A 22,994-nucleotide genomic window follows, 5' to 3' on the forward strand; every position below is an offset into this window, starting at 1 on the left:
TGCTTGTTTATTAACTATCCTCACACAGTAGCAGCGTGTTTGTTTATTAACTATCACACAGCAGTGTGCTTGTTTATTAACTTTCCTCACACAGTAGCAGTGTGCTTGTTTATTAACTATCCTCACACAGTAGCAGTGTGCTTGTATATTAACTTTCCTCACACAGTAGCAGTGTGCTTGTTTATTAACTATCCTTACACAGCAGTGTGCTTGTTTATTAACTATCCTCACACAGTAGCAGTGTGCTTGTTTATTAACTATCACTCAGTAGCAGTGTGCTTGTTTATTAACTATCACACAGCAGTGTGCTTGTTTATTAACTATTCTCACACAGTAGCAGTGTGCTTGTTTATTAACTATCCTCACAGTAGCAGTGTGCTTGTTTATTAACTATCCTCACACAGTAGCAGTGTGCTTGTTTATTAACTATCCTCACACAGCAGGAGGAGGAGGAGAAGGATCGCAACTCACAGCGCCATGGAAGTTTGCTGCAGCAGCAGCGGCGTGAGGGACGCCGGCCACCCCATCGTGGTGCAGGTGAACGTCACTAGCCTCTCCACTGCTAGCCTGTACTCTCACTCTGCTAGCCTCTCCACTGCTAGCCTGTGCTCTCTCACCCTCAGCCTCTCCACTGCTAGCCTGTTCTCTCACCCTCCTAGCCTCTCTACTGCTAGCCTGTTCTCTCACTTTCCTTAGCCTCTCCACTGCTTGCCTGTTCTCTCTCACTCTCTTAGCCTCTCCACTGCTAGCCTGTTCTCTCTCTCCTAGCCTCTCTACTGCTAGCCTGTTCTCTCACCCTCCTAGCCTCTCCACTGCTAGCCTGTTCTCTCTCACGCTCCTAGCCTCTCCACTGCTAGCCTGTTCTCTCACTCTCCTTAGCCTCTCCACTGCTAGCCTGTTCTCTCTCACGCTCCTAGCCTCTCCACTGCTAGCCTGTTCTCTCTCACTCTCCTAGTTTCTCCACTGCTAGCCTGTTCTCTCTCACGCTCCTAGCCTCTCCACTGCTAGCCTGTTCTCTCACCCTCCTTGCCTCTCCACTGCTAGCCTGTTCTCTCTCTCTCTCCTAGCCTCTCCACTGCTAGACTGTTCTCTCTCACTCTCCTAGCCTCTCCACTGCTAGCCTGTTCTCTCTCACTCTCCTAGCCTCTCCACTGCTAGCCTGTTCTCTCTCACTCTCCTAGGCTCTCCACTGCCTGCCTGTTCTCTCACTCTCCTAGCCTCTCCACTGCTAGCCTGTTCTCTCACTCTCCTAGCCTCTCCACTGCTAGCCTGTTCTCTCACTCTCCTAGCCTCTCCACTGCTAGCCTGTTCTCTCACTCTCCTAGCCTCTCCACTGCTAGCCTGTTCTCTGTCTCCTAGCCTCTCCACTGCTAGCCTGTTCTCTCTCACACTCCTAGCCTCTCCACTGCTAGCCTGTTCTCTCTCACGCTCCTAGCCTCTCCACTGCTAGCCTGTTCTCTCTCACGCTCCTAGCCTCTCCACTGCTAGCCTGTTCTATCTCACTCTCCTAGCCTCTCCACTGCTAGCCTGTTCTATCTCACTCTCCTAGCCTCTCCACTGCTAGCCGGTTCTCTCTCTCCTAGCCTCTCCACTGCTAGCCTGTTCTCTCACGCTCCTAGCCTCTCCACTGCTAGCCTGTTCTCTCTCACACTCCTAGCCTCTCCACTGCTAGCCTGTTCTCTCTCACTCTCCTAGCCTCTCCACTGCTAGCCTGTTCTCTCTCTCCTAGCCTCTCTACTGCTAGCCTGTTCTCTCACCCTCCTAGCCTCTCCACTGCTAGCCTGTTCTCTCTCACGCTCCTAGCCTCTCCACTGCTAGCCTGTTCTCTCACTCTCCTTAGCCTCTCCACTGCTAGCCTGTTCTCTCTCACGCTCCTAGCCTCTCCACTGCTAGCCTGTTCTCTCTCACTCTCCTAGTTTCTCCACTGCTAGCCTGTTCTCTCTCACGCTCCTAGCCTCTCCACTGCTAGCCTGTTCTCTCACTCTCCTTAGCCTCTCCACTGCTATCCTGTTCTCTCTCTCTCCTAGCCTCTCCACTGCTAGACTGTTCTCTCTCACTCTCCTAGCCTCTCCACTGCTAGCCTGTTCTCTCTCACTCTCCTAGCCTCTCCACTGCTAGCCTGTTCTCTCTCACTCTCCTAGGCTCTCCACTGCCTGCCTGTTCTCTCACTCTCCTAGCCTCTCCACTGCTAGCCTGTTCTCTCACTCTCCTAGCCTCTTCACTGCTAGCCTGTTCTCTGTCTCCTAGCCTCTCCACTGCTAGCCTGTTCTCTCTCACACTCCTAGCCTCTCCACTGCTAGCCTGTTCTCTCTCACGCTCCTAGCCTCTCCACTGCTAGCCTGTTCTATCTCACTCTCCTAGCCTCTCCACTGCTAGCCTGTTCTATCTCACTCTCCTAGCCTCTCCACTGCTAGCCGGTTCTCTCTCTCCTAGCCTCTCCACTGCTAGCCTGTTCTCTCACGCTCCTAGCCTCTCCACTGCTAGCCTGTTCTCTCTCACACTCCTAGCCTCTCCACTGCTAGCCTGTTCTCTCACTTTCCTTAGCCTCTCCACTGCTTGCCTGTTCTCTCTCACTCTCCTAGCCTCTCCACTGCTAGCCTGTTCTCTCTCTCCTAGCCTCTCTACTGCTAGCCTGTTCTCTCTCACTCTCCTAGCCTCTCCACTGCTAGCCTTTCTCTCACTCTCCTAGCCTCTCCACTGCTAGCCTGTTCTCTCACCCTCCTAGCCTCTCCACTGCTAGCCTGTTCTCTCACTCTCCTTAGCCTCTCCACTGCTAGCCTGTTCTCTCTCACGCTCCTAGCCTCTCCACTGCTAGCCTGTTCTCTCTCACTCTCCTAGTTTCTCCACTGCTAGCCTGTTCTCTCTCACGCTCCTAGCCTCTCCACTGCTAGCCTGTTCTCTCACCCTCCTTGCCTCTCTACTGCTAGCCTGTTCTCTCTCTCTCTCCTAGCCTCTCCACTGCTAGACTGTTCTCTCTCACTCTCCTAGCCTCTCCACTGCTAGCCTGTTCTCTCTCACTCTCCTAGCCTCTCCACTGCTAGCCTGTTCTCTCTCACTCTCCTAGGCTCTCCACTGCCTGCCTGTTCTCTCACTCTCCTAGCCTCTCCACTGCTAGCCTGTCCTCTCACTCTCCTTAGCCTCTCCACTGCTAGCCTGTTCTCTCACTCTCCTAGCCTCTCCACTGCTAGCCTGTTCTCTGTCTCCTAGCCTCTCCACTGCTAGCCTGTTCTCTCTCACACTCCTAGCCTCTCCACTGCTAGCCTGTTCTCTCTCACGCTCCTAGCCTCTCCACTGCTAGCCTGTTCTATCTCACTCTCCTAGCCTCTCCACTGCTAGCCTGTTCTCTCTCTCCTAGCCTCTCCACTGCTAGCCTGTTCTCTCACGCTCCTAGCCTCTCCACTGCTAGCCTGTTCTCTCTCACACTCCTAGCCTCTCCACTGCTAGCCTGTTCTCTCTCACGCTCCTAGCCTCTCCACTGCTAGCCTGTTCTATCTCACTCTCCTAGCCTCTCCACTGCTAGCCTGTTCTCTCTCTCCTAGCCTCTCCACTGCTAGCCTGTTCTCTCGCTCTCCTAGCCTCTCCACTGCTAGCCTGTTCTCTCTCTTCTAGCCTCTCCACTGCTAGCCTGTTCTCTCTCACTCTCCTAGCCTCTCCACTGCTAGCCTGTTCTCTCTCACTCTCCTAGCCTCTCCACTGCTAGCCTGTTCTCTCTCACTCTCCTAGCCTCTCCACTGCTAGCCTGTTCTCTCACTCTCTTTTTCTTTTTTCAACGTAAAAGTTAATTTATTAAGCCACGCATCATGCGTCGACAACGGTAACAACACCACAACGAACCTGGGGCTTAATGTAAAACAACGCGAATGTTTACGTGCCGAGGAGCGCCTATTTCCCGCCCTCCCCCGCGCGAGGGTCACGTGATCGGCGAGGGTCACGTGATCGGCGAGGGTCACGTGATCGGCGAGGGTCACGTGATCGGCGAGGGTCACGTGATCGGCGAGGGTCACGTGATCGGCGAGGGTCACGTGATCGGCGAGGGTCACGTGATCGGCGAGGGTCACGTGATCGGCGAGGGTCACGTGATCGGCGAGGGTCACGTGATCGGCGAGGGTCACGTGATCGGCGAGGGTCACGTGATCGGCGAGGGTCACGTGATCGGCGAGGGTCACGTGATCGGCGAGGGTCACGTGATCGGCGAGGGTCACGTGATCGGCGAGGGTCACGTGATCGGCGAGGGTCACGTGATCGGCGAGGGTCACGTGATCGGCGAGGGTCACGTGATCGGCGAGGGTCACGTGATCGGCGAGGGTCACGTGATCGGCGAGGGTCACGTGATCGGCGAGGGTCACGTGATCCTGTGTCCTGTGCGTGTACAGCGTGTGTCTCTCTGTGTCTGTGTCCTGTGTGTGTACAGCGTGTCTGTCTGTGTCCTGTGTGTGTACAGCGTGTCTCTCGCTGTGTCTGTGTCCTGTGTGTGTACAGCGTGTGTCTCTCTGTGTCTGTGTCCTGTGCGTGTACAGCGTGTCTCTCTGTGTCTGTGTCCTGTGCGTGTACAGCGTGTGTCTCTCTGTGTCTGTGTCCTGTGCGTATACAGCGTGTGTCTCTCTGTGTCTGTGTCCTGTGTGTACAGCGTGTGTCTCTCTGTGTCTGTGTCCTGTGTGTGTACAGCGTGTGTCTCTCTGTGTCATGTGTGTGTACAGCGTGTGTCTCTCTGTGTCTGTGTCCTGTGTGTGTACAGCGTGTCTCTCTGTGTCTGTGTCCTGTGTGTGTACAGCGTGTCTCTCTGTGTCTGTGTCCTGTGTGTGTACAGCACGTGTCTCTCTGAGTCTGTGTCCTGTGCGTGTACAGCGTGTGTCTCTCTGTGTCTGTCCTGTGCGTGTACAGCGTGTGTCTTTCTGTGTCTGTGTCCTATGTGTGTACAGCGTGTGTCTCTCTGTGTGTCCTGTGTGTGTACAGCGTGTGTCTCTCTGTGTCTGTGTCCTGTGTGTGTACAGCGTGTGTCTCTCAGTCTGTGTCCTGTGTGTACAGCGTGTGTCTCTCTGTGTCTGTGTCCTGTGTGTGTACAGCACGTGTCTCTCTGTGTCTGTGTCCTGTGTGTGTACAGCACGTGTCTCTCTGTGTCTGTGTCCTGTGTGTGTACAGCGTGTGTCTCTCTGTGTCTGTGTCCTGTGTGTGTACAGCGTGTGTCTCTCTGTGTCTGTGTCCTGTGTGTGTACAGCGTGTGTCTCTCTGTGTCTGTGTCCTGTGTGTGTACAGCGTGTGTCTCTCTGTGTCTGTGTCCTGTGTGTGTACAGCACGTGTCTCTCTGTGTCTGTGTCCTGTGTGTGTACATCGTGTGTCTCTGTGTCTGTGTCCTGTGTGTGTACTGCGTGTGTCTCTCTGTGTCTGTGTCCTGTGTGTGTACAGCGTATGTCTCTCTGTGTCTGTGTCCTGTGTGTGTACAGCGTGTGTCTCTCTGTGTCCTGTGTGTGTACAGCGTGTGTCTCTGTGTCCTGTGTGTGTACAGCGTGTGTCTCTCTGTGTCTGTGTCCTGTGTGTGTACAGCGTGTGTCTCTCTGTGTCTGTGTCCTGTGTGTGTACAGCGTGTGTCTCTCTGTGTCCTGTGCGTGTACAGCGTGTGTCTCTCTGTGTCCTGTGCGTGTACAGCGTGTGTCTCTCTGTGTCCTGTGTGTGTACAGCGTGTGTCTCTCTGTGTCTTTGTCCTGTGTGTGTACAGCGTGTGTCTCTCTGTGTCTGTGTCCTGTGTGTGTACAGCGTGTGTCCTCTGTGTCCTGTGTCTGTACAGCGTGTGTCTCTCAGTCTGTGTCCTGTGTGTGTACAGCGTGTGTCTCTCTGTGTCTGTGTCCTGTGTGTGTACAGCGTGTGTCTCTCTGTGTCTGTGTCCTGTGTGTGTACAGCGTGTGTCTCTCTGTGTCTGTGTCCTGTGTGTGTACAGCGTGTGTCTCTCTGTGTCTGTGTCCTGTGTGTGTACAGCGTGTGTCTCTCTGTGTCCTGTGTGTGTACAGCGTGTGTCTCTCTGTGTCCTGTGTGTGTACAGCGTGTGTCTCTCTGTGTCTGTGTCCTGTGTGTGTACAGCGTGTGTCTCTCTGTGTCCTGTGCGTGTACGGCGTGTGTCTCTCTGTGTCCTGTGTGTGTACAGCGTGTGTCTCTCTGTGTCCTGTGTGTGTACAGCGTGTGTCTCTCTGTGTCTGGGTCCTGTGTGTGTACAGCGTGTGTCTCTCTGTGTCCTGTGTGTGTACAGCGTGTGTCTCTCTGTGTCCTGTGTGTGTACAGCGTGTGTCTCTCTGTGTCTGTGTCCTGTGTGTGTACAGCGTGTGTCTCTCTGTGTCCTGTGCGTGTACAGCGTGTGTCTCTCTGTGTCTGTGTCCTGTGTGTGTACAGCATGTCTCTCTCTGTGTCTGTGTCCTGTGTGTGTACAGCGTGTGTCTCTCTGTGTCTGTGTCCTGTGCGTGTACAGCGTGTGTCTCTCTGTGTCTGTGTCCTGTGCGTGTACAGCGTGTGTCTCTCTGTGTCTGGTTCCTGGGCGTGTACAGCGTGTCTCTCTCTGTCTGTGTCCTGTGCGTGTACAGCGTGTGTCTCTCTGTGTCTGTGTCCTGTGTGTGTACAGCGTGTGTCTCTCTGTGTCCTGTGTGTGTACAGCGTGTGTCTCTCTGTGTCTGTGTCCTGTGTGTGTACAGCGTGTCTCTTTGTGTCTGTGTCCTGTGTGTGTACAGCACGTGTCTCTCTGTGTCTGTGTCCTGTGCGTGTACAGCGTGTGTGTCTCTGTGTCTGTCCTGTGCGTGTACAGCGTGTGTCTCTCTGTGTCTGTGTCCTGTGCATGTACTGCGTGTCTCTCTGTGTCTGTGTCCTGTGTGTGTACAGCGTGTGTCTCTCTGTGTCTGTGTGTGTACAGCGTGTGTCTCTCTGTGTCTGTGTCCTGTGTGTGTACAGCGTGTGTCTCTCTGTGTCCGAGTGTGTACAGCGGGTGTCTCCCTGTGTCTGTGTCCTGTGTGTGTACAGCGTGTCTGTGTCCTGTGTGTGTACAGCGTGTGTCTCCTTGTGTCTGTGTCCTGTGTGTGTACAGCGTGTGTCTCTCTGTGTCTGTGTCCTGTGTGTGTACAGCGTGTGTCTCTCTGTGTCCTGTGTGTGTACAGCGTGTGTCTCTCTGTGTCTGTGTCCTGTGTGTGTACAGCGTGTATCTCTCTGTGTCCTGTGTGTGTACAGCGTGTGTCTCTCTGTCTGTGTCCTGTGCGTGTACAGCGTGTGTCTCTCTGTCTGTGTCCTGTGTGTGTACAGCGTGTGTCTCTCTGTCTGTGTCCTGTGTGTGTGCAGCGTGTGTCTCTCTGTGTCTGTCCTGTGCGTGTACAGCTTGTGTCTCTCTGTGTTTGTGTCCTGTGTGTGTACAGCGTGTGTCTCTCTGTCTGTGTCCTGTGCGTGTACAGCGTGTGTCTCTCTGTCTGTGTCCTGTGTGTGTACAGCGTGTGTCTCTCTGTCTGTGTCCTGTGTGTGTACAGCGTGCATCTCTCTGTGTCCTGTGTGTGTACAGCGTGTGTCTCTCTGTCTGTGTCCTGTGCGTGTACAGCGTGTGTCTCTCTGTCTGTGTCCTGTGTGTGTACAGCGTGTGTCTCTCTGTCTGTGTCCTGTGCGTGTACGGCGTGTCTCTCTGTGTCTGTGTCCTGTGCGTGTACAGCGTGTGTCTCTCTGTGTCTGTGTCCTGTGTGTGTACAGCGTGTGTCTCTCTGTCTGTGTCCTGTGCGTGTACAGCGTGTGTCTCTCTGTGTCTGTGTCCTGTGCGTGTACAGCGTGTGTCTCTCTGTGTCTGTGTCCTGTGTGTGTACAGCGTGTGTCTCTCTGTGTCTGTGTCCTGTGTGTGTACAGCGTGTGTCTCTCAGTCTGTGTCCTGTGTGTGTACAGCGTGTGTCTCTCTGTGTCTGTGTCCTGTGTGTGTACAGCGTGTGTCTCTCTGTGTCTGTGTCCTGTGTGTGTACAGCGTGTGTCTCTCTGTGTCTGTGTCTTGTGTGTGTACAGCGTGTGTCTCTCTGTGTCTGTGTGTGTACAGCGTGTGTCTCTCTGTGTCTGTGTCCTGTGTGTGCACAGCGTGTGTCTCTCTGTGTCTGTCCTGTGCATGTACAGCGTGTGTCTCTCTGTGTCTGTGTCCTGTGCGTGTACAGCGTGTGTCTCTCTGTGTCTGTGTCCTGTGTGTGTACAGCGTGTGTCTCTCTGTGTCTGTGTCCTGTGTGTGTACAGCGTGTGTCTCTCAGTCTGTGTCCTGTGTGTGTACAGCGTGTGTCTCTCTGTGTCTGTGTCCTGTGTGTGTACAGCGTGTGTCTCTCTGTGTCTGTGTCCTGTGTGTGTACAGCGTGTGTCTCTCTGTGTCTGTGTCTTGTGTGTGTACAGCGTGTGTCTCTCTGTGTCTGTGTGTGTACAGCGTGTGTCTCTCTGTGTCTGTGTCCTGTGTGTGTACAGCGTGTGTCTCTCTGTGTCTGTGTCCTGTGTGTGTACAGCGTGTGTCTCTCTGTGTCTGTGTCTTGTGTGTGTACAGCGTGTGTCTCTCTGTGTCTGTGTGTGTACAGCGTGTGTCTCTCTGTGTCTGTGTCCTGTGTGTGTACAGCGTGTGTCTCTCTGTGTCTGTCCTGTGCATGTACAGCGTGTGTCTCTCTGTGTCTGTGTCCTGTGCGTGTACAGCGTGTGTCTCTCTGTGTCTGTGTCCTGTGTGTGTACAGCGTGTGTCTCTCTGTGTCTGTGTCCTGTGTGTGTACAGCGTGTGTCTCTCAGTCTGTGTCCTGTGTGTGTACAGCGTGTGTCTCTCTGTGTCTGTGTCCTGTGTGTGTACAGCGTGTGTCTCTCTGTGTCTGTGTCCTGTGTGTGTACAGCGTGTGTCTCTCTGTGTCTGTGTCTTGTGTGTGTACAGCGTGTGTCTCTCTGTGTCTGTGTGTGTACAGCGTGTGTCTCTCTGTGTCTGTGTCCTGTGTGTGTACAGCGTGTGTCTCTCTGTGTCTGTCCTGTGCGTGTACAGCTTGTGTCTCTCTGTGTTTGTGTCCTGTGTGTGTACAGCGTGTGTCTCTCTGTGTCTGTGTCCTGTGTGTGTACAGCGTGTGTCTCTCTGTGTCTGTGTCCTGTGTGTGTACAGCGTGTGTCTCTCTGTGTCCTGTGTGTACAGCGTGTGTCTCTCTGTGTCCTGTGTGTGTACAGCGTGTGTCTCTCTGTGTCTGTGTCCTGTGTGTGTACAGCGTGTGTCTCTCTGTGTCCTGTGCGTGTACGGCGTGTGTCTCTCTGTGTCCTGTGTGTGTACGGCGTGTGTCTCTCTGTGTCCTGTGTGTGTACAGCGTGTGTCTCTCTGTTTCTGGGTCCTGTGTGTGTACAGCGTGTGTCTCTCTGTGTCCTGTGTGTGTACAGCGTGTGTCTCTCTGTGTCCTGTGTGTGTACAGCGTGTGTCTCTCTGTGTCTGTGTCCTGTGTGTGTACAGGGTGTGTCTCTCTGTGTCCTGTGCGTGTACAGCGTGTGTCTCTCTGTGTCTGTGTCCTGTGTGTGTACAGCATGTCTCTCTCTGTGTCTGTGTCCTGTGTGTGTACAGCGTGTGTCTCTCTGTGTCTGTGTCCTGTGCGTGTACAGCGTGTGTCTCTCTGTGTCTGTGTCCTGTGCGTGTACAGCGTGTGTCTCTCTGTGTCTGTGTCCTGGGCGTGTACAGCGTGTGTCTCTCTGTGTCTGTGTCCTGGGCGTGTACAGCGTGTGTCTCTCTGTCTGTGTCCTGTGCGTGTACAGCGTGTGTCTCTCTGTGTCTGTGTCCTGTGTGTGTACAGCGTGTGTCTCTCTGTGTCCTGTGTGTGTACAGCGTGTGTCTCTCTGTGTCTGTGTCCTGTGTGTGTACAGCGTGTCTCTTTGTGTCTGTGTCCTGTGTGTGTACAGCACGTGTCTCTCTGTGTCTGTGTCCTGTGCGTGTACAGCGTGTGTGTCTCTGTGTCTGTCCTGTGCGTGTACAGCGTGTGTCTCTCTGTGTATGTGTCCTGTGCATGTACTGCGTGTCTCTCTGTGTCTGTGTCCTGTGTGTGTACAGCGTGTGTCTCTCTGTGTCTGTGTGTGTACAGCGTGTGTCTCTCTGTGTCTGTGTCCTGTGTGTGTACAGCGTGTGTCTGTCTGTGTCCTGTGTGTGTACAGCGTGTATCTCTCTGTGTCCTGTGTGTGTACAGCGTGTGTCTCTCTGTCTGTGTCCTGTGCGTGTACAGCGTGTGTCTCTCTGTCTGTGTCCTGTGTGTGTACAGCGTGCGTCTCTCTGTCTGTGTCCTGTGTGTGTACAGTGTGCATCTCTCTGTGTCCTGTGTGTGTACAGCGTGTGTCTCTCTGTCTGTGTCCTGTGCGTGTACAGCGTGTGTCTCTCTGTCTGTGTCCTGTGTGTGTACAGCGTGTGTCTCTCTGTCTGTGCCCTGTGCGTGTACAGCGTGTCTCTCTGTGTCTGTGTCCTGTGCGTGTACAGCGTGTGTCTCTCTGTGTCTGTGTCCTGTGTGTGTACAGCGTGTGTCTCTCTGTCTGTGTCCTGTGCGTGTACAGCGTGTGTCTCTCTGTGTCTGTGTCCTGTGCGTGTACAGCGTGTGTCTCTCTGTGTCTGTGTCCTGTGTGTGTACAGCGTGTGTCTCTCTGTGTCTGTGTCCTGTGTGTGTACAGCGTGTGTCTCTCAGTCTGTGTCCTGTGTGTGTACAGCGTGTGTCTCTCTGTGTCTGTGTCCTGTGTGTGTACAGCGTGTGTCTCTCTGTGTCTGTGTCCTGTGTGTGTACAGCGTGTGTCTCTCTGTGTCTGTGTCTTGTGTGTGTACAGCGTGTGTCTCTCTGTGTCTGTGTGTGTACAGCGTGTGTCTCTCTGTGTCTATGTCCTGTGTGTGTACAGCGTGTGTCTCTCTGTGTCTGTCCTGTGCGTGTACAGCGTGTGTCTCTCTGTGTCTGTGTCCTGTGCGTGTACATCGTGTGTCTCTCTGTGTCTGTGTCCTGTGTGTGTACAGCGTGTGTCTCTCTGTGTCTGTGTCCTGTGTGTGTACAGCGTGTGTCTCTCAGTCTGTGTCCTGTGTGTGTACAGCGTGTGTCTCTCTGTGTCTGTGTCCTGTGTGTGTACAGCGTGTGTCTCTCTGTGTCTGTGTCCTGTGTGTGTACAGCGTGTGTCTCTCTGTGTCTGTGTCTTGTGTGTGTACAGCGTGTGTCTCTCTGTGTCTGTGTGTGTACAGCGTGTGTCTCTCTGTGTCTGTGTCCTGTGTGTGTACAGCGTGTGTCTCTCTGTGTCTGTCCTGTGCGTGTACAGCGTGTGTCTCTCTGTGTTTGTGTCCTGTGTGTGTACAGCGTGTGTCTCTCTGTGTCTGTGTCCTGTGTGTGTACAGCGTGTGTCTCTCTGTGTCCTGTGTGTGTACAGCGTGTGTCTCTCTGTGTCCTGTGTGTGTACAGCGTGTGTCTCTCTGTGTCTGTGTCCTGTGTGTACAGCGTGTGTCTCTCTGTGTCCTGTGCGTGTACGGCGTGTGTCTCTCTGTGTCCTGTGTGTGTACAGCGTGTGTCTCTCTGTGTCCTGTGTGTGTACAGCGTGTGTCTCTCTGTGTCTGGGTCCTGTGTGTGTACAGCGTGTGTCTCTCTGTGTCCTGTGTGTGTACAGCGTGTGTCTCTCTGTGTCCTGTTTGTGTACAGCGTGTGTCTCTCTGTGTCTGTCCTGTGTGTGTACAGCGTGTGTCTCTCTGTGTCCTGTGCGTGTACAGCGTGTGTCTCTCTGTGTCTGTGTCCTGTGTGTGTACAGCATGTCTCTCTCTGTGTCTGTGTCCTGTGTGTGTACAGCGTGTGTCTCTCTGTGTCTGTGTCCTGTGCGTGTACAGCGTGTGTCTCTCTGTGTCTGTGTCCTGTGCGTGTACAGCGTGTGTCTCTCTGTGTCTGTGTCCTGGGCGTGTACAGCGTGTGTCTCTCTGTCTGTGTCCTGTGCGTGTACAGCGTGTGTCTCTCTGTGTCTGTGTCCTGTGTGTGTACAGCGTGTGTCTCTCTGTGTCCTGTGTGTGTACAGCGTGTGTCTCTCTGTGTCTGTGTCCTGTGTGTGTACAGCGTGTCTCTTTGTGTCTGTGTCCTGTGTGTGTACAGCACGTGTCTCTCTGTGTTTGTGTCCTGTGCGTGTACAGCGTGTGTGTCTCTGTGTCTGTCCTGTGCGTGTACAGCGTGTGTCTCTCTGTGTCTGTGTCCTGTGCATGTACTGCGTGTCTCTCTGTGTCTGTGTCCTGTGTGTGTACAGCGTGTGTCTCTCTGTGTCTGTGTGTGTACAGCGTGTTTCTCTCTGTGTCTGTGTCCTGTGTGTGTACAGCGTGTGTCTCTCTGTGTCCGAGTGTGTACAGCGTGTGTCTCCCTGTGTCTGTGTCCTGTGTGTGTACAGCGTGTCTGTGTCCTGTGTGTGTACAGCGTGTGTCTCTCTGTGTCTGTGTCCTGTGTGTGTACAGCGTGTGTCTCTCTGTGTCTGTGTCCTGTGTGTGTACAGCGTGTGTCTCTCTGTGTCTGTGTCCTGTGTGTGTACAGCGTGTGTCTCTCTGTCTGTGTCCTGTGCGTGTACAGCGTGTGTCTCTCTGTCTGTGTCCTGTGTGTGTACAGCGTGTGTCTCTCTGTCTGTGTCCTGTGTGTGTACAGCGTGTGTCTGTCTGTGTCCTGTGTTTGTACAGCGTGTATCTCTCTGTGTCCTGTGTGTGTACAGCGTGTGTCTCTCTGTCTGTGTCCTGTGTGTGTACAGCGTGTGTCTCTCTGTCTGTGTCCTGTGCGTGTACAGCGTGTGTCTCTCTGTCTGTGTCCTGTGTGTGTACAGCGTGTGTCTCTCTGTCTGTGTCCTGTGCGTGTACAGCGTGTCTCTCTGTGTCTGTGTCCTGTGCGTGTACAGCGTGTGTCTCTCTGTGTCTGTGTCCTGTGTGTGTACAGCGTGTGTCTCTCTGTCTGTGTCCTGTGCGTGTACAGCGTGTGTCTCTCTGTGTCTGTGTCCTGTGCGTGTACAGCGTGTGTCTCTCTGTGTCTGTGTCCTGTGTGTGTACAGCGTGTGTCTCTCTGTGTCTGTGTCCTGTGTGTGTACAGCGTGTGTCTCTCAGTCTGTGTCCTGTGTGTGTACAGCGTGTGTCTCTCTGTGTCTGTGTCCTGTGTGTGTACAGCGTGTGTCTCTCTGTGTCTGTGTCCTGTGTGTGTACAGCGTGTGTCTCTCTGTGTCTGTCCTGTGCGTGTACAGCGTGTGTCTCTCTGTGTCTGTGTCCTGTGCGTGTACAGCGTGTGTCTCTCTGTGTCTGTGTCCTGTGTGTGTACAGCGTGTGTCTCTCTGTGTCTGTGTCCTGTGTGTGTACAGCTTGTGTCTCTCAGTCTGTGTCCTGTGTGTGTACAGCGTGTGTCTCTCTGTGTCTGTGTCCTGTGAGTGTACAGCGTGTGTCTCTCTGTGTCTGTGTCCTGTGTGTGTACAGCGTGTGTCTCTCTGTGTCTGTGTCTTGTGTGTGTACAGCGTGTGTCTCTCTGTGTCTGTGTGTGTACAGCGTGTGTCTCTCTGTGTCTGTGTCCTGTGTGTGTACAGCGTGTGTCTCTCTGTGTCTGTCCTGTGCGTGTACAGCGTGTGTCTCTCTGTGTTTGTGTCCTGTGTGTGTACAGCGTGTGTCTCTCTGTGTCTGTGTCCTGTGTGTGTACAGCGTGTGTCTCTCAGTCTGTGTCCTGTGTGTGTACAGCGTGTGTCTCTCTGTGTCTGTGTCCTGTGTGTGTACAGCGTGTGTCTCTCTGTGTCTGTGTCCTGTGTGTGTACAGCGTGTGTCTCTCTGTGTCTGTGTCCTGTGTGTGTACAGTGTGTGTCTCTCTGTGTCTGTGTCCTGTGTGTGTACAGCGTGTGTCTCTCTGTGTCCTGTGTGTGTACAGCGTGTGTCTCTCTGTGTCTGTGTCCTGTGTGTACAGCGTGTGTCTCTCTGTGTCTGTGTCCTGTGTGTGTACAGCGTGTGTCTCTCTGTGTCCTGTGCGTGTACAGCGTGTGTCTCTCTGTGTCCTGTGCGTGTACAGCGTGTGTCTCTCTGTGTCCTGTGTGTGTACAGCGTGTGTCTCTCTGTGTCTGTGTCTTGTGTGTGTACAGCGTGTGTCTCTCTGTGTCTGTGTCCTCTGTGTGTACAGCGTGTGTCTCTCTGTGTCTGTGACCTGTGTGTGTACAGCGTGTGTCTCTCTGTGTCTGTGTCCTGTGTGTGTACAGTACGTGTCTCTCTGTGTCTGTGTCCTGTGTGTGTACAGCGTGTGTCTCTCTGTGTCTGTCCTGTGCGTGTTCAGCGTGTGTCTCTCTGTGTCTGTGTCCTGTGTGTGTACAGCGTGTGTCTCTCTGTGTCTGTGTCTGTGTGTACAGCATCTGTCTCTCTGTGTCTGTGTCCTGTGTGTGTACAGCGTGTGTCTCTCTGTGTCTGTGTCCTGTGTGTGTACAGCGTGTGTCTCTCTGTGTCTGTGTCCTGTGTGTGTACAGCACGTGTCTCTCTGTGTCTGTGTCCTGTGTGTGTACAGCGTGTGTCTCTCTGTGTCTGTGTCCTGTGTGTGTACAGCGTGTGTCTCTCTGTGTCTATCCTGTGTGTGTGCAGCGTGTCTCTCTGTTTCCTGTGTGTGTACAGCGTGTGTCTCTCTGTGTCTGTGTCCTGTGCGTGTACAGCGTGTGTCTCTGTGTCTGTGTCCTGTGTGTGTACAGCGTGTGTCTCTCTGTGTCTGTGTCCTGTGTGTGTACAGCGTGTGTCTCTCTGTGTCTGTTTCCTGTGTGTGTACAGCGTGTGTTTTTTCTGTGTCTGTGTCCTGTGTGTGTACAGCGTGTGTCTGTCTGTGTCCTGTGTGTGTACAGCGTGTGTCTCTCTGTCTGTGTCCTGTGCGTGTACAGCGTGTGTCTGTGTCTCTCTCTCTCATCATCACGGTGGCTATGAGATGTTAACTACCTCGCCTGGTATACAGGAGGTCGTGAGTCCCTGACGCCTGCTGCTGCTACTGTATATTTGGAGGCTGTGTGTCTCTCTCCCTGTGCTTGCGTGGATTTTTCTCCGGGTTTTCCGGTTTTCCCCTCCCACATTTGGGAACAAAGCGTTTAGCGGAGTGGTTCTTTAACCTGGGGGGGTGTGCGAGATGCCCCCCTTCTGAGGTTACGAACCACCGGTTTGGAGCAGGGCTTAACGATTAATCGATTTCAAATCGATTAATCGCAATGTGAAACAATGCGATTAGCAAATCGCAAAGGCTGCGCTTTTTTGCGATTTGAAAAGTCCTGTTAGTTATTGGAATTGTTTTATTTGTTAGTATTATAACTTTATTCATTTCACTTAACAATTGTTCTATGTTTGATTTGTTCTATTTCAATTAAAACATTTTAATAAATACACGTCGGAAGTGATTGATACCTTTTTTAAGTTATCATCATTGTATTAGAATTTATGTAGAGAGCAGTTCATATTGTTGATGGTATCACGTGGTAATGCTCCATCACGTGTTTTACACACCTATCACAATGTGAATGTTGAACTGAGGTTTCACTTAACAAAAACAATGTTTTTTTATCACAAATCATATCACAACATCTGTCAGAAAAATCGCAATTTTAGATATTTCCCCCAAATCGTTGAGCCCTAGTTTAGAGTAAAAGCCTCTTCTTGTTATTATTGTGGGTGCCCTCCCCCCCCCCCCCTCTTGACCCTTGCCAACTGCTGTCGGCTTCAGGGTACCAAAGCTCCACAACTCGACCACCGCGGTGCCACGCGGTGGTCGAGTTGTGGGCGCCCGCAACCCGGCACCCCATTTAAATAATCACCACCTCGGGGTTGTGACCCGTCGTCAGCAGCGCATTCGTCGCCGGTGCCTGGTGCTCGAGCCCCGCACGGCGGCGTCGCAACCGCGCCTCCGACGCATCAAGGAGGAGCGTCGGCGCACCCTCGAAGCCCGGCTCCAGGACAACAGGGAGCGGCTCCGGGCGCACGCGGCGGCGGCCGCGGCCGTGCAACCCTCGGAAGGCCCAGACGGGGCCCTCGCGCAGGTGGGAGAGACGCACTGCGGGGGGGGCGGGGGCGGGGGTGGGGGTGGGGGCCTTGTCTTTGGACCGGCACTGCGCTAAGAACCCGGCAATCCAACTTCGATTCCCGGCTTGACGTCGGTGGCGGGTGATGTCTGAATCTTGGTCCTGGGCTGCCGCCCTTCACCAACCCGCAACTGACTGGCGTGGTGAAGTATGGTCAAACGTATATCCCCCGTTTACACCATCGGAACCTCCTTTGCCAGTAGCAAAATATGATAATTGTTTTTTTTACCCTTTTATCTGGCAATAAAACTGACAGCAGGTATTGCGGGCAATGCACAAAAATGATACCTTGTAAAAAAGGTGTCAGTTTTGTCGGCAGATAAAAGGGTAAAAAAACAATTATCATATCCCCCGTTATCGACACGGCATGGGGAAGTTTGATGGCGGGCAATTGGTTTAAAGTTTTTTTTACGTAAACGGGTTCATGTGACCCCGGCAACCACTGCAGGCACTGCTTATTTGTTGAATTGCTGTCATGGTAGTACATGAATCTTGACTTGAAGCTCTCGGGACTGCAGGAATTTATATTCTTGGGTCTTTCGGTAAAGTCACGCGGATTGGTTAAAATAAAATAATAACAAAAAACCGCGACGTTTCGATCGCAACGCAAGCGGTCTCAACCCGACCACCGCGCGGCGCTCCATTTAAATGGCCACCCCCTCGCTGCCGTGACCCGTCGTCGTCAGCGCCGTCTTCGTCGCCGGTGCCTTGTGCTCGAGCCCTGCACGGCGGCGTCGCGACCGCGCCTCCGACGCATCAAGGAGGAGCGTCGGCGCACCCTCGAAGCCCAGCTCCAGGACAACAGGGAGCGGCTCCGGGCGCACGCAGCGGCGGCGGCGGCGGCGGTCGCGGCCGTGCAGCCCTCGGAAGGCCCAGACGGCGCCCTCGCGCAGGTGGGAGAGACGCACCGCGGGGGGGGGGGGGGGGGGGGGGGCGGGGGGTCTCGTCTTTGGAGCGGCGTCGCGGTCGGCGGCACTGCGCTAACAACCCGGCAACGTAACTTCGATTCCCGGCTTGACGTCAGGGGGTCGCGACCCGTCAGCGTCGTCTTCGTCGCCGGTGCCTGAGCATAGACCGGCTGGAGCGGTGTTTGTTGGCGGCGCGGTTACTGCGCTGCCACAAGGAGGAGCGGCGGCGCGCCCTGGAAGCCTGGCGCGAAGGCAACGCCGACAGGCTCCGGGGCCAGGCGGCGGCCGCGGCCGTGGCCGCGCAGCCCTCGGAAGTACCGGACGGCGCCCTCGCGCAGGTGGGAGAGACGCACCGCGGGGGGGGGGGGGGGGGGTCTTTGTGGCGGCGTCGCACAAACCCGGCGGCGGCACGAGTTTCGGTTCGCGCTCGACGGCCGGCGGCGGCGGCGGAGGCGAATGATGACGACGATAATTATTGACCCGGTCCTGTGCGGCGTTGCAGTCGCTGGCGCCGGGCGTGAGCGGCGTGCGGCACGAGCGGGAGGCGGGGGGCCTGCACGAGTGTCTGCGGTACGCCGGGCGGCTCGCCCGCCTGCACGACGAGGACCGCTGGCACACGGAGCGGTGAGCCGCGTGCGTGCGCCCGGCGTGGCACTGCGTAGTAAACGTCGCCAGCACTGGGGAGTCAAAAGGCTGTGCATCCTGTATCGGATATTCCTGCTGCTGTGGATTTGTATAGAATATTCCTGCTGCTGCTGCCGTCGCGTGAGAATGAACGTCTGTTGGTTTACTGCGGGGTGCGTGGGGAGTGGTGGCACCGCGGTCTGAGTGAGCGACGTTAAAACCACGCCGTTGGGTAGCGGCCTTCCCGCGGGGGGGCCTCGCCGTCGGGCTCCGCCGCTCGGTGACGGCGCCGACGCTCGCGGTCGTGACGGCGCCACCGACAACCGCGGTTTGCTTCGACGGCGATGCGATCGACCGAGCTGCATTGACGTCGACGGTTATCGACGACGTCCACGGCGGCGGCGGCGCCGAACTTTTATTTTCGAAGCGCCGCGATTGTGACGACGACGATACGGCCACCCCCACCCCCCCCCCCCCCCTCCCGTGAATCCCGCGCCGGCAGGCTGGTGACGGAGCTCCTGCGACTGACGAAGAAGCAGCACGAATCGTTGGCCTCGGCCGGCCTGGCGGGCCCGCAGGAGCACGCGGACCTGGAGGGGGCGATGCGCCTGGCACGGCGCCGGCGCCCCGTTGCGTGGGCCGACGCGGTCGCCGCCGACGCCGGCGACGCGAGCCGCTAGGGTGGCGACGCGGAGGGCCCTGCCGCCCGCCGTGGACTTTCCCCGTATTGCTCGCGCCGTGAGAGTAATTTATAATGTTGAAGTGGTTTTATTTTTTACGCACGTGTTATTTTTTAAGCACATGTTATTTTTTACGCACGTGTTATTTTTTTAAGCACGTGTTATTTTTTACGCACGTGTTATTTGCACATGTTTTAGTGTAAGGGCACTGTCAAATTTTGATTTGTATTTTTGGAGTTTTTTATTTTCTGTTTTATAATGCACTTTATTGTATTGAGCACGCATTATCACGATTAAAGTTATTGGTTCAAACTCTAAGCATATTATTCACGTCTTGTGAGACGCACACTTCATCTTGTGATGTGCTCTGCCTTCTATCCGTAATGAATAATTTACATTAATGGCTGCCACAAAGTCCCGTAGTGGGAAAAAGTTACATCGGTGGTGCTGAGAATCTGGTTTTAACTTTGTACGCTGTCGAGGGGGTTGAGTTACTTTGCTTGAATGTGTAGGGGTGCTATGGGGAATAAACACATGGCACGGGAAGGTGTGGTTCACCCACACCTTGGTGGCTACAACAACGTCCGCTAAGGCTCCAGTGGGTATAAAGTGCGGGGAGCCAGGGAGCTCGGAGCAGAGTGTGGGGCCCGAGGCTGAAGCAACCAGTGAAGAAAGAAGGCCAGCTAGGTGAGACCCTGGAACTCCTGTGACCGCTGCCCTTTTCAGGGCCGGCACAGCAAGCCAGTGGTGCGGCCCCAGAGCCCCAGAGTCAGAGTCCTTCTAAGGGCCGGTCTGGTCGGCGGGGTGCCGAGATCTGTGCCTAACCAGGTCCGGATCTGATAGCCTCCCTTAGAGCCCTACCAGGAGGAACTGTGAGCCTAGAGCTTAGGCTAGAGAGCCTGGGGTGTGTTCCTGAGTTATACGGGTGGAGGGGCCGCTACCCCTTCTAGTGTAACCCTTGTTAAGGTTTGAATAAATAGTGCTGCTTCTATTCTGCCGTCTCCATGTCCTGGAACCCACTACAACTGGTGTCAGAAGTGGTCTTAAAATGGACACAAGGAGTACAAACCGATCACAGGAACCCCAGGAGGAGGACGGCTCGCCTGGGATTGCGCCAGAGGCCGCGGCCGACGATCCTGAGATGCCCCAGATGCCCCAACAGCAGCCGCCGCTGGAGGAGTGGCCACCGATGGAGGACGGGTTGCAGGCGGCTCACTCTCGACTGGCTGAGCTGCTGTACGCCGCGGCTTCCACGCTGGAGGAAATCAACCGCGCGGGGCTGCGGGCGCAAAGGCGGCAGAGAGACGAACGCCGTTCAACGGCCATTCCCGCCGAAACACAGCCACCAGATTTAGGATTTGCCGCCATGACAGTGTCCGCCACGGCGATTGGACGGTCGCATCTCCACGTGGACGCTTTGGGCCAATCAGCGGTGGTGACGTCATCACCAACGGACGCCCGCTGTCAGGACCAATCGGCGGGCGCATCGTCATCACCAACGGACGCCCGCTGTCAGGACCAATCGGCGGGCGCATCGTCATCACCAACGGACGCCCGCTGTCAGGACCAATCGGTGGGCGAATCGTCATCACCAACGGACGCCCGCTGTCAGGACCAATCGGCGGGCGCATCGTCATCACCTGCGCGACCGCTGATGGGTGTCCCCAGCCCCTCCAACACCGGCGGAGATGCCGGAGATGGCGCGCGGCACCTCTCAGAGACGAAGCCATCGTTTCAACAACGCCGGTGTTGAAGGAGTTCGTTTCAGACGGCGGCGACTGGGGGGCCTTTCAACGCCGCTTCCTCGCTCATCAAGAGATGGCCGGCTGGACGGACAACGAGGCGTTGAGTGCGCTACCGGCCATGCTGGACGATGACGCCCTTGCTACGCTCATCACAGCTCCCAGATCAACGCGATCTACGCTACAGTCGGCGCTCCAGGTCCTCACCATAGTCTACGGGCCATTGTCGGACTGCCGCAAACTCTTCCACGAGCGGTGCAGGGGCCAGAAGGAGCCACCGCTGGCGTATCGCACGGCTCTCCTGGCCCTCGCAAAAGCAGCTTTCCCGCGGATGGACGGCGAAGGGGTGGACGCGATGGTGACGCAGAAGCTCCTGGCGTTGGCCCAGGAGCTGCAGATCGTCATCGTCGCAGAGGACGACGCGGACATGTGCTCCTTGCGGGCAGCAAGACACATCCACGCGCACCTGATAGCGCAGCGTCGATCGCCTCTCGTCCCCAAGGGCGCAGCTGCGGTGTGCGCTGGGACGCCGACCATCCCCCCCTCCGAGGAGGTCTTCGCGACCGGTCGCCCGGTGGAGTGGAGATCCGGAGGGAGGCCGGCTCGGACAACACTGGATCGCCAGGAGCACCCCAAGGCGCTCGTCACGTGCTACAACTGTGGCCGCAAGGGCCACGTGGCTGCGGAATGCCGGGCGCCTCGTCAACGACAGCCGGGACGGTCGGACGGCGCTACAGCCTACAGGCCTCCGCATCGCAACCCGGCAAGTCGCGGCACCCCACATGCTCGGCCTGTGCACACACCTGTCCCCACCTCGCGCGTTTCGGTGTACGGGCCTCGGGGTACGCCCATTGGTTTGTTGGGTGGCGGCGGGGTCGAGAAGGTGCTCGGGCCGGGGCAGTGGGCGGAATTGGCCCACCGCATTGTTGCTGCGTCGGCAGGCTCGTCCGTGGTCACGGGTCGCATTGACGGGGTCGAGGTGTGTATCTTCGTCAATACGAGAGCTTCGGCGACCATTGTGTCAGACTTGATTTATAATATTCTTCCCGTTCAAAACCGCCCCTTGCTCCCAGTCACCGTTCCGTGTTACGCAGCGAACGGGGGTTCGCTGGGTATCATAGGCCAAATTCGAGCACAAATTTGCATTGGCGATATCAAACTCTCCGGGCCGATATTAGTCTCGTCCTCGCTGGCGGTTCCGTGCTTGTTGGGGACGGACTTTTTGGGCAAAATGCCGATTAAAATTCTAATTGATCAGGGTTGCATCGAGCTTCCCTCGGGCCGACGGGTAACATTCCTGCCTTCCCCTGTCACCTCAAGGGCAGCGTGCGCGTCGATACAAGCGTTCGTCACTCGGACGGTGCGTGTACCTCCCGGGGCGCAAATGCTCGTGCCCCTTCGCTTGCGTCGGCCTTTCGTGCCCGGTGTTCTGGACCAGGGAATTCTGTTAGGGCCCTCGAGGGCTGGGGAAAACGGGCTGGATCTGGTGGCCGCTCAAACGCTCGTTAAGGGGAGCGATGACCCGTGTATCCTCGTCCTTAACGTTGGCGTACAGACGGCCGTCGTTCCTCAAGGAACTGTGCTCGCGCACGCGACGCCGGTCCCCGTGGTAGACACGGTTATGGGTAATGTGGGGACCGATCCTCTGGCTCAACCGCATTCTGAGGGGGACGATAGTTGGATGGACACACTATGTTCGGGCACGAGTGATCTGTCTGACTCCCAGCGTGCCGGCCTACGCACCCTTCTGACGGAATTTTCCGATGTCTTTAGTAAACACAAATATGACATGGGTGCACGAAATTGTTGCGTCACCACATTGACACGGGTGACAATGCCCCGGTATGCCAGAATCCTTTTCGGTTAAGTCCGGCCGAAAAAGATCATGTCAAATCGGCAGTGGATGACATGCTGGCTGCAGACATTATAGCCCCTTCCACCAGTCCATGGGGAGCACCCATAGTGCTTGTCAAAAAGCACGATGGGTCCTTGCGATTCTGTGTGGATTTTCGCCGCCTTAATAAGATCTCCGTGGCCGACGCGTATCCACTTCCCCGGATGGACGAATCTCTGGATGCTCTGGCTGGCGCACGTTTTTTTTCTACGTTGGACTTGTTATCCGGATTCTGGCAACTCCCATTGGATGATGAGTCCAAGCCAGAGACTGCGTTTCGCACACCACACGGCCTATTCCAATTTAACCGGTTACCTATGGGATTACACTCCGCTCCAGCGACATTTCAGCGCCTTATGGAACTGGTTTTGGCTGGCTTACAGTGGAACGTCTGTTTGATCTATCTGGATGACGTCATCGTGTACAGCAAGACATTTGACGAACACCTTTTGCGCTTGCCTGCCGTGTTCCTCAAAATGCGTGCTGCGAATTTGAAATTTAAGCCGCAAAAGTGCCACCTGCTACGGGAATCCATACGCTATTTGGGGCACATCGTCAGCCGCTCGGGCATATCCACCGATCCCGCAAAGACGCAGTGTGTCAGCTCCTGGCCAACCCCCACCTCGGTGGCTGAGGTCAGGAGTTTCATTGGATTTGCGTCTTATTACCGGCGGTTCGTCGCGGATTTCGCGACCATTGCTAAGCCCTTACACGCTCTGACGGCGAAGGGAGTGAAATTTCACTGGGGCCAGGAGGAGGAGGTCGCTTTTTGTTCCCTTCGCGACGCTCTCGTGCGGGCCCCTCCATTGAGCTACCCCGATTTTTCGGAACCCTTCCTGCTCGATACAGACGCCAGCAATACGGCATTGGGGGTGTGCTCTCACAGGTGATCTGTGGTGTGGAACGCGTCGTGGCTTATAGCAGTAGGGTTTTGTCTCCGGCGGAACAGAGATACTGCGTCACGCGTCGGGAACTCTTGGCTATTGTATTTTTTATGCAACAGTATCGCCCATACCTGTACGGTCGGCATTTCACTGTCCGTACGGACCATGCGGCATTACAATATGCCTTGCAGGTGACGCAGCCTTCGGGGCAATTGTCCCGATGGCTCGAAATCCTTCAGGATTATGAT

General features: G+C 55.2%; 1 protein-coding gene across 2 annotated transcripts; it reads left to right on the forward strand.

The window, feature by feature from the left end:
• Positions 1–388: 388 nt before the first annotated feature.
• On the forward strand, positions 389–19,217 carry LOC142908932 (uncharacterized). 2 transcript variants are annotated; one of them, XM_076059606.1, is made up of 6 exons: positions 389–537; positions 15,781–15,972; positions 16,701–16,907; positions 17,039–17,260; positions 17,425–17,546; positions 18,049–19,217. In XM_076059606.1, exons 1-6 carry the CDS (start codon positions 478–480, stop codon positions 18,224–18,226), a joined length of 981 nt encoding a protein of 326 aa, XP_075915721.1. In that variant the 5' UTR covers positions 389–477; the 3' UTR covers positions 18,227–19,217. The 2 variants fall into 2 exon arrangements, with proteins under 2 accessions (XP_075915721.1, XP_075915720.1); XM_076059605.1 differs by having other exon boundaries at positions 397–537; positions 15,778–15,972.
• Positions 19,218–22,994: the final 3,777 nt, after the last annotated feature.

Source organism: Petromyzon marinus, unplaced genomic scaffold (assembly GCF_048934315.1).
Source record: "Petromyzon marinus isolate PM22_M1 ecotype Great Lakes invasive population unplaced genomic scaffold, UKy_Petmar_22M1.pri1.0 PM_G_Scaffold_11, whole genome shotgun sequence".
NCBI classification, from domain to species: Eukaryota; Metazoa; Chordata; class Hyperoartia; order Petromyzontiformes; family Petromyzontidae; genus Petromyzon; species Petromyzon marinus.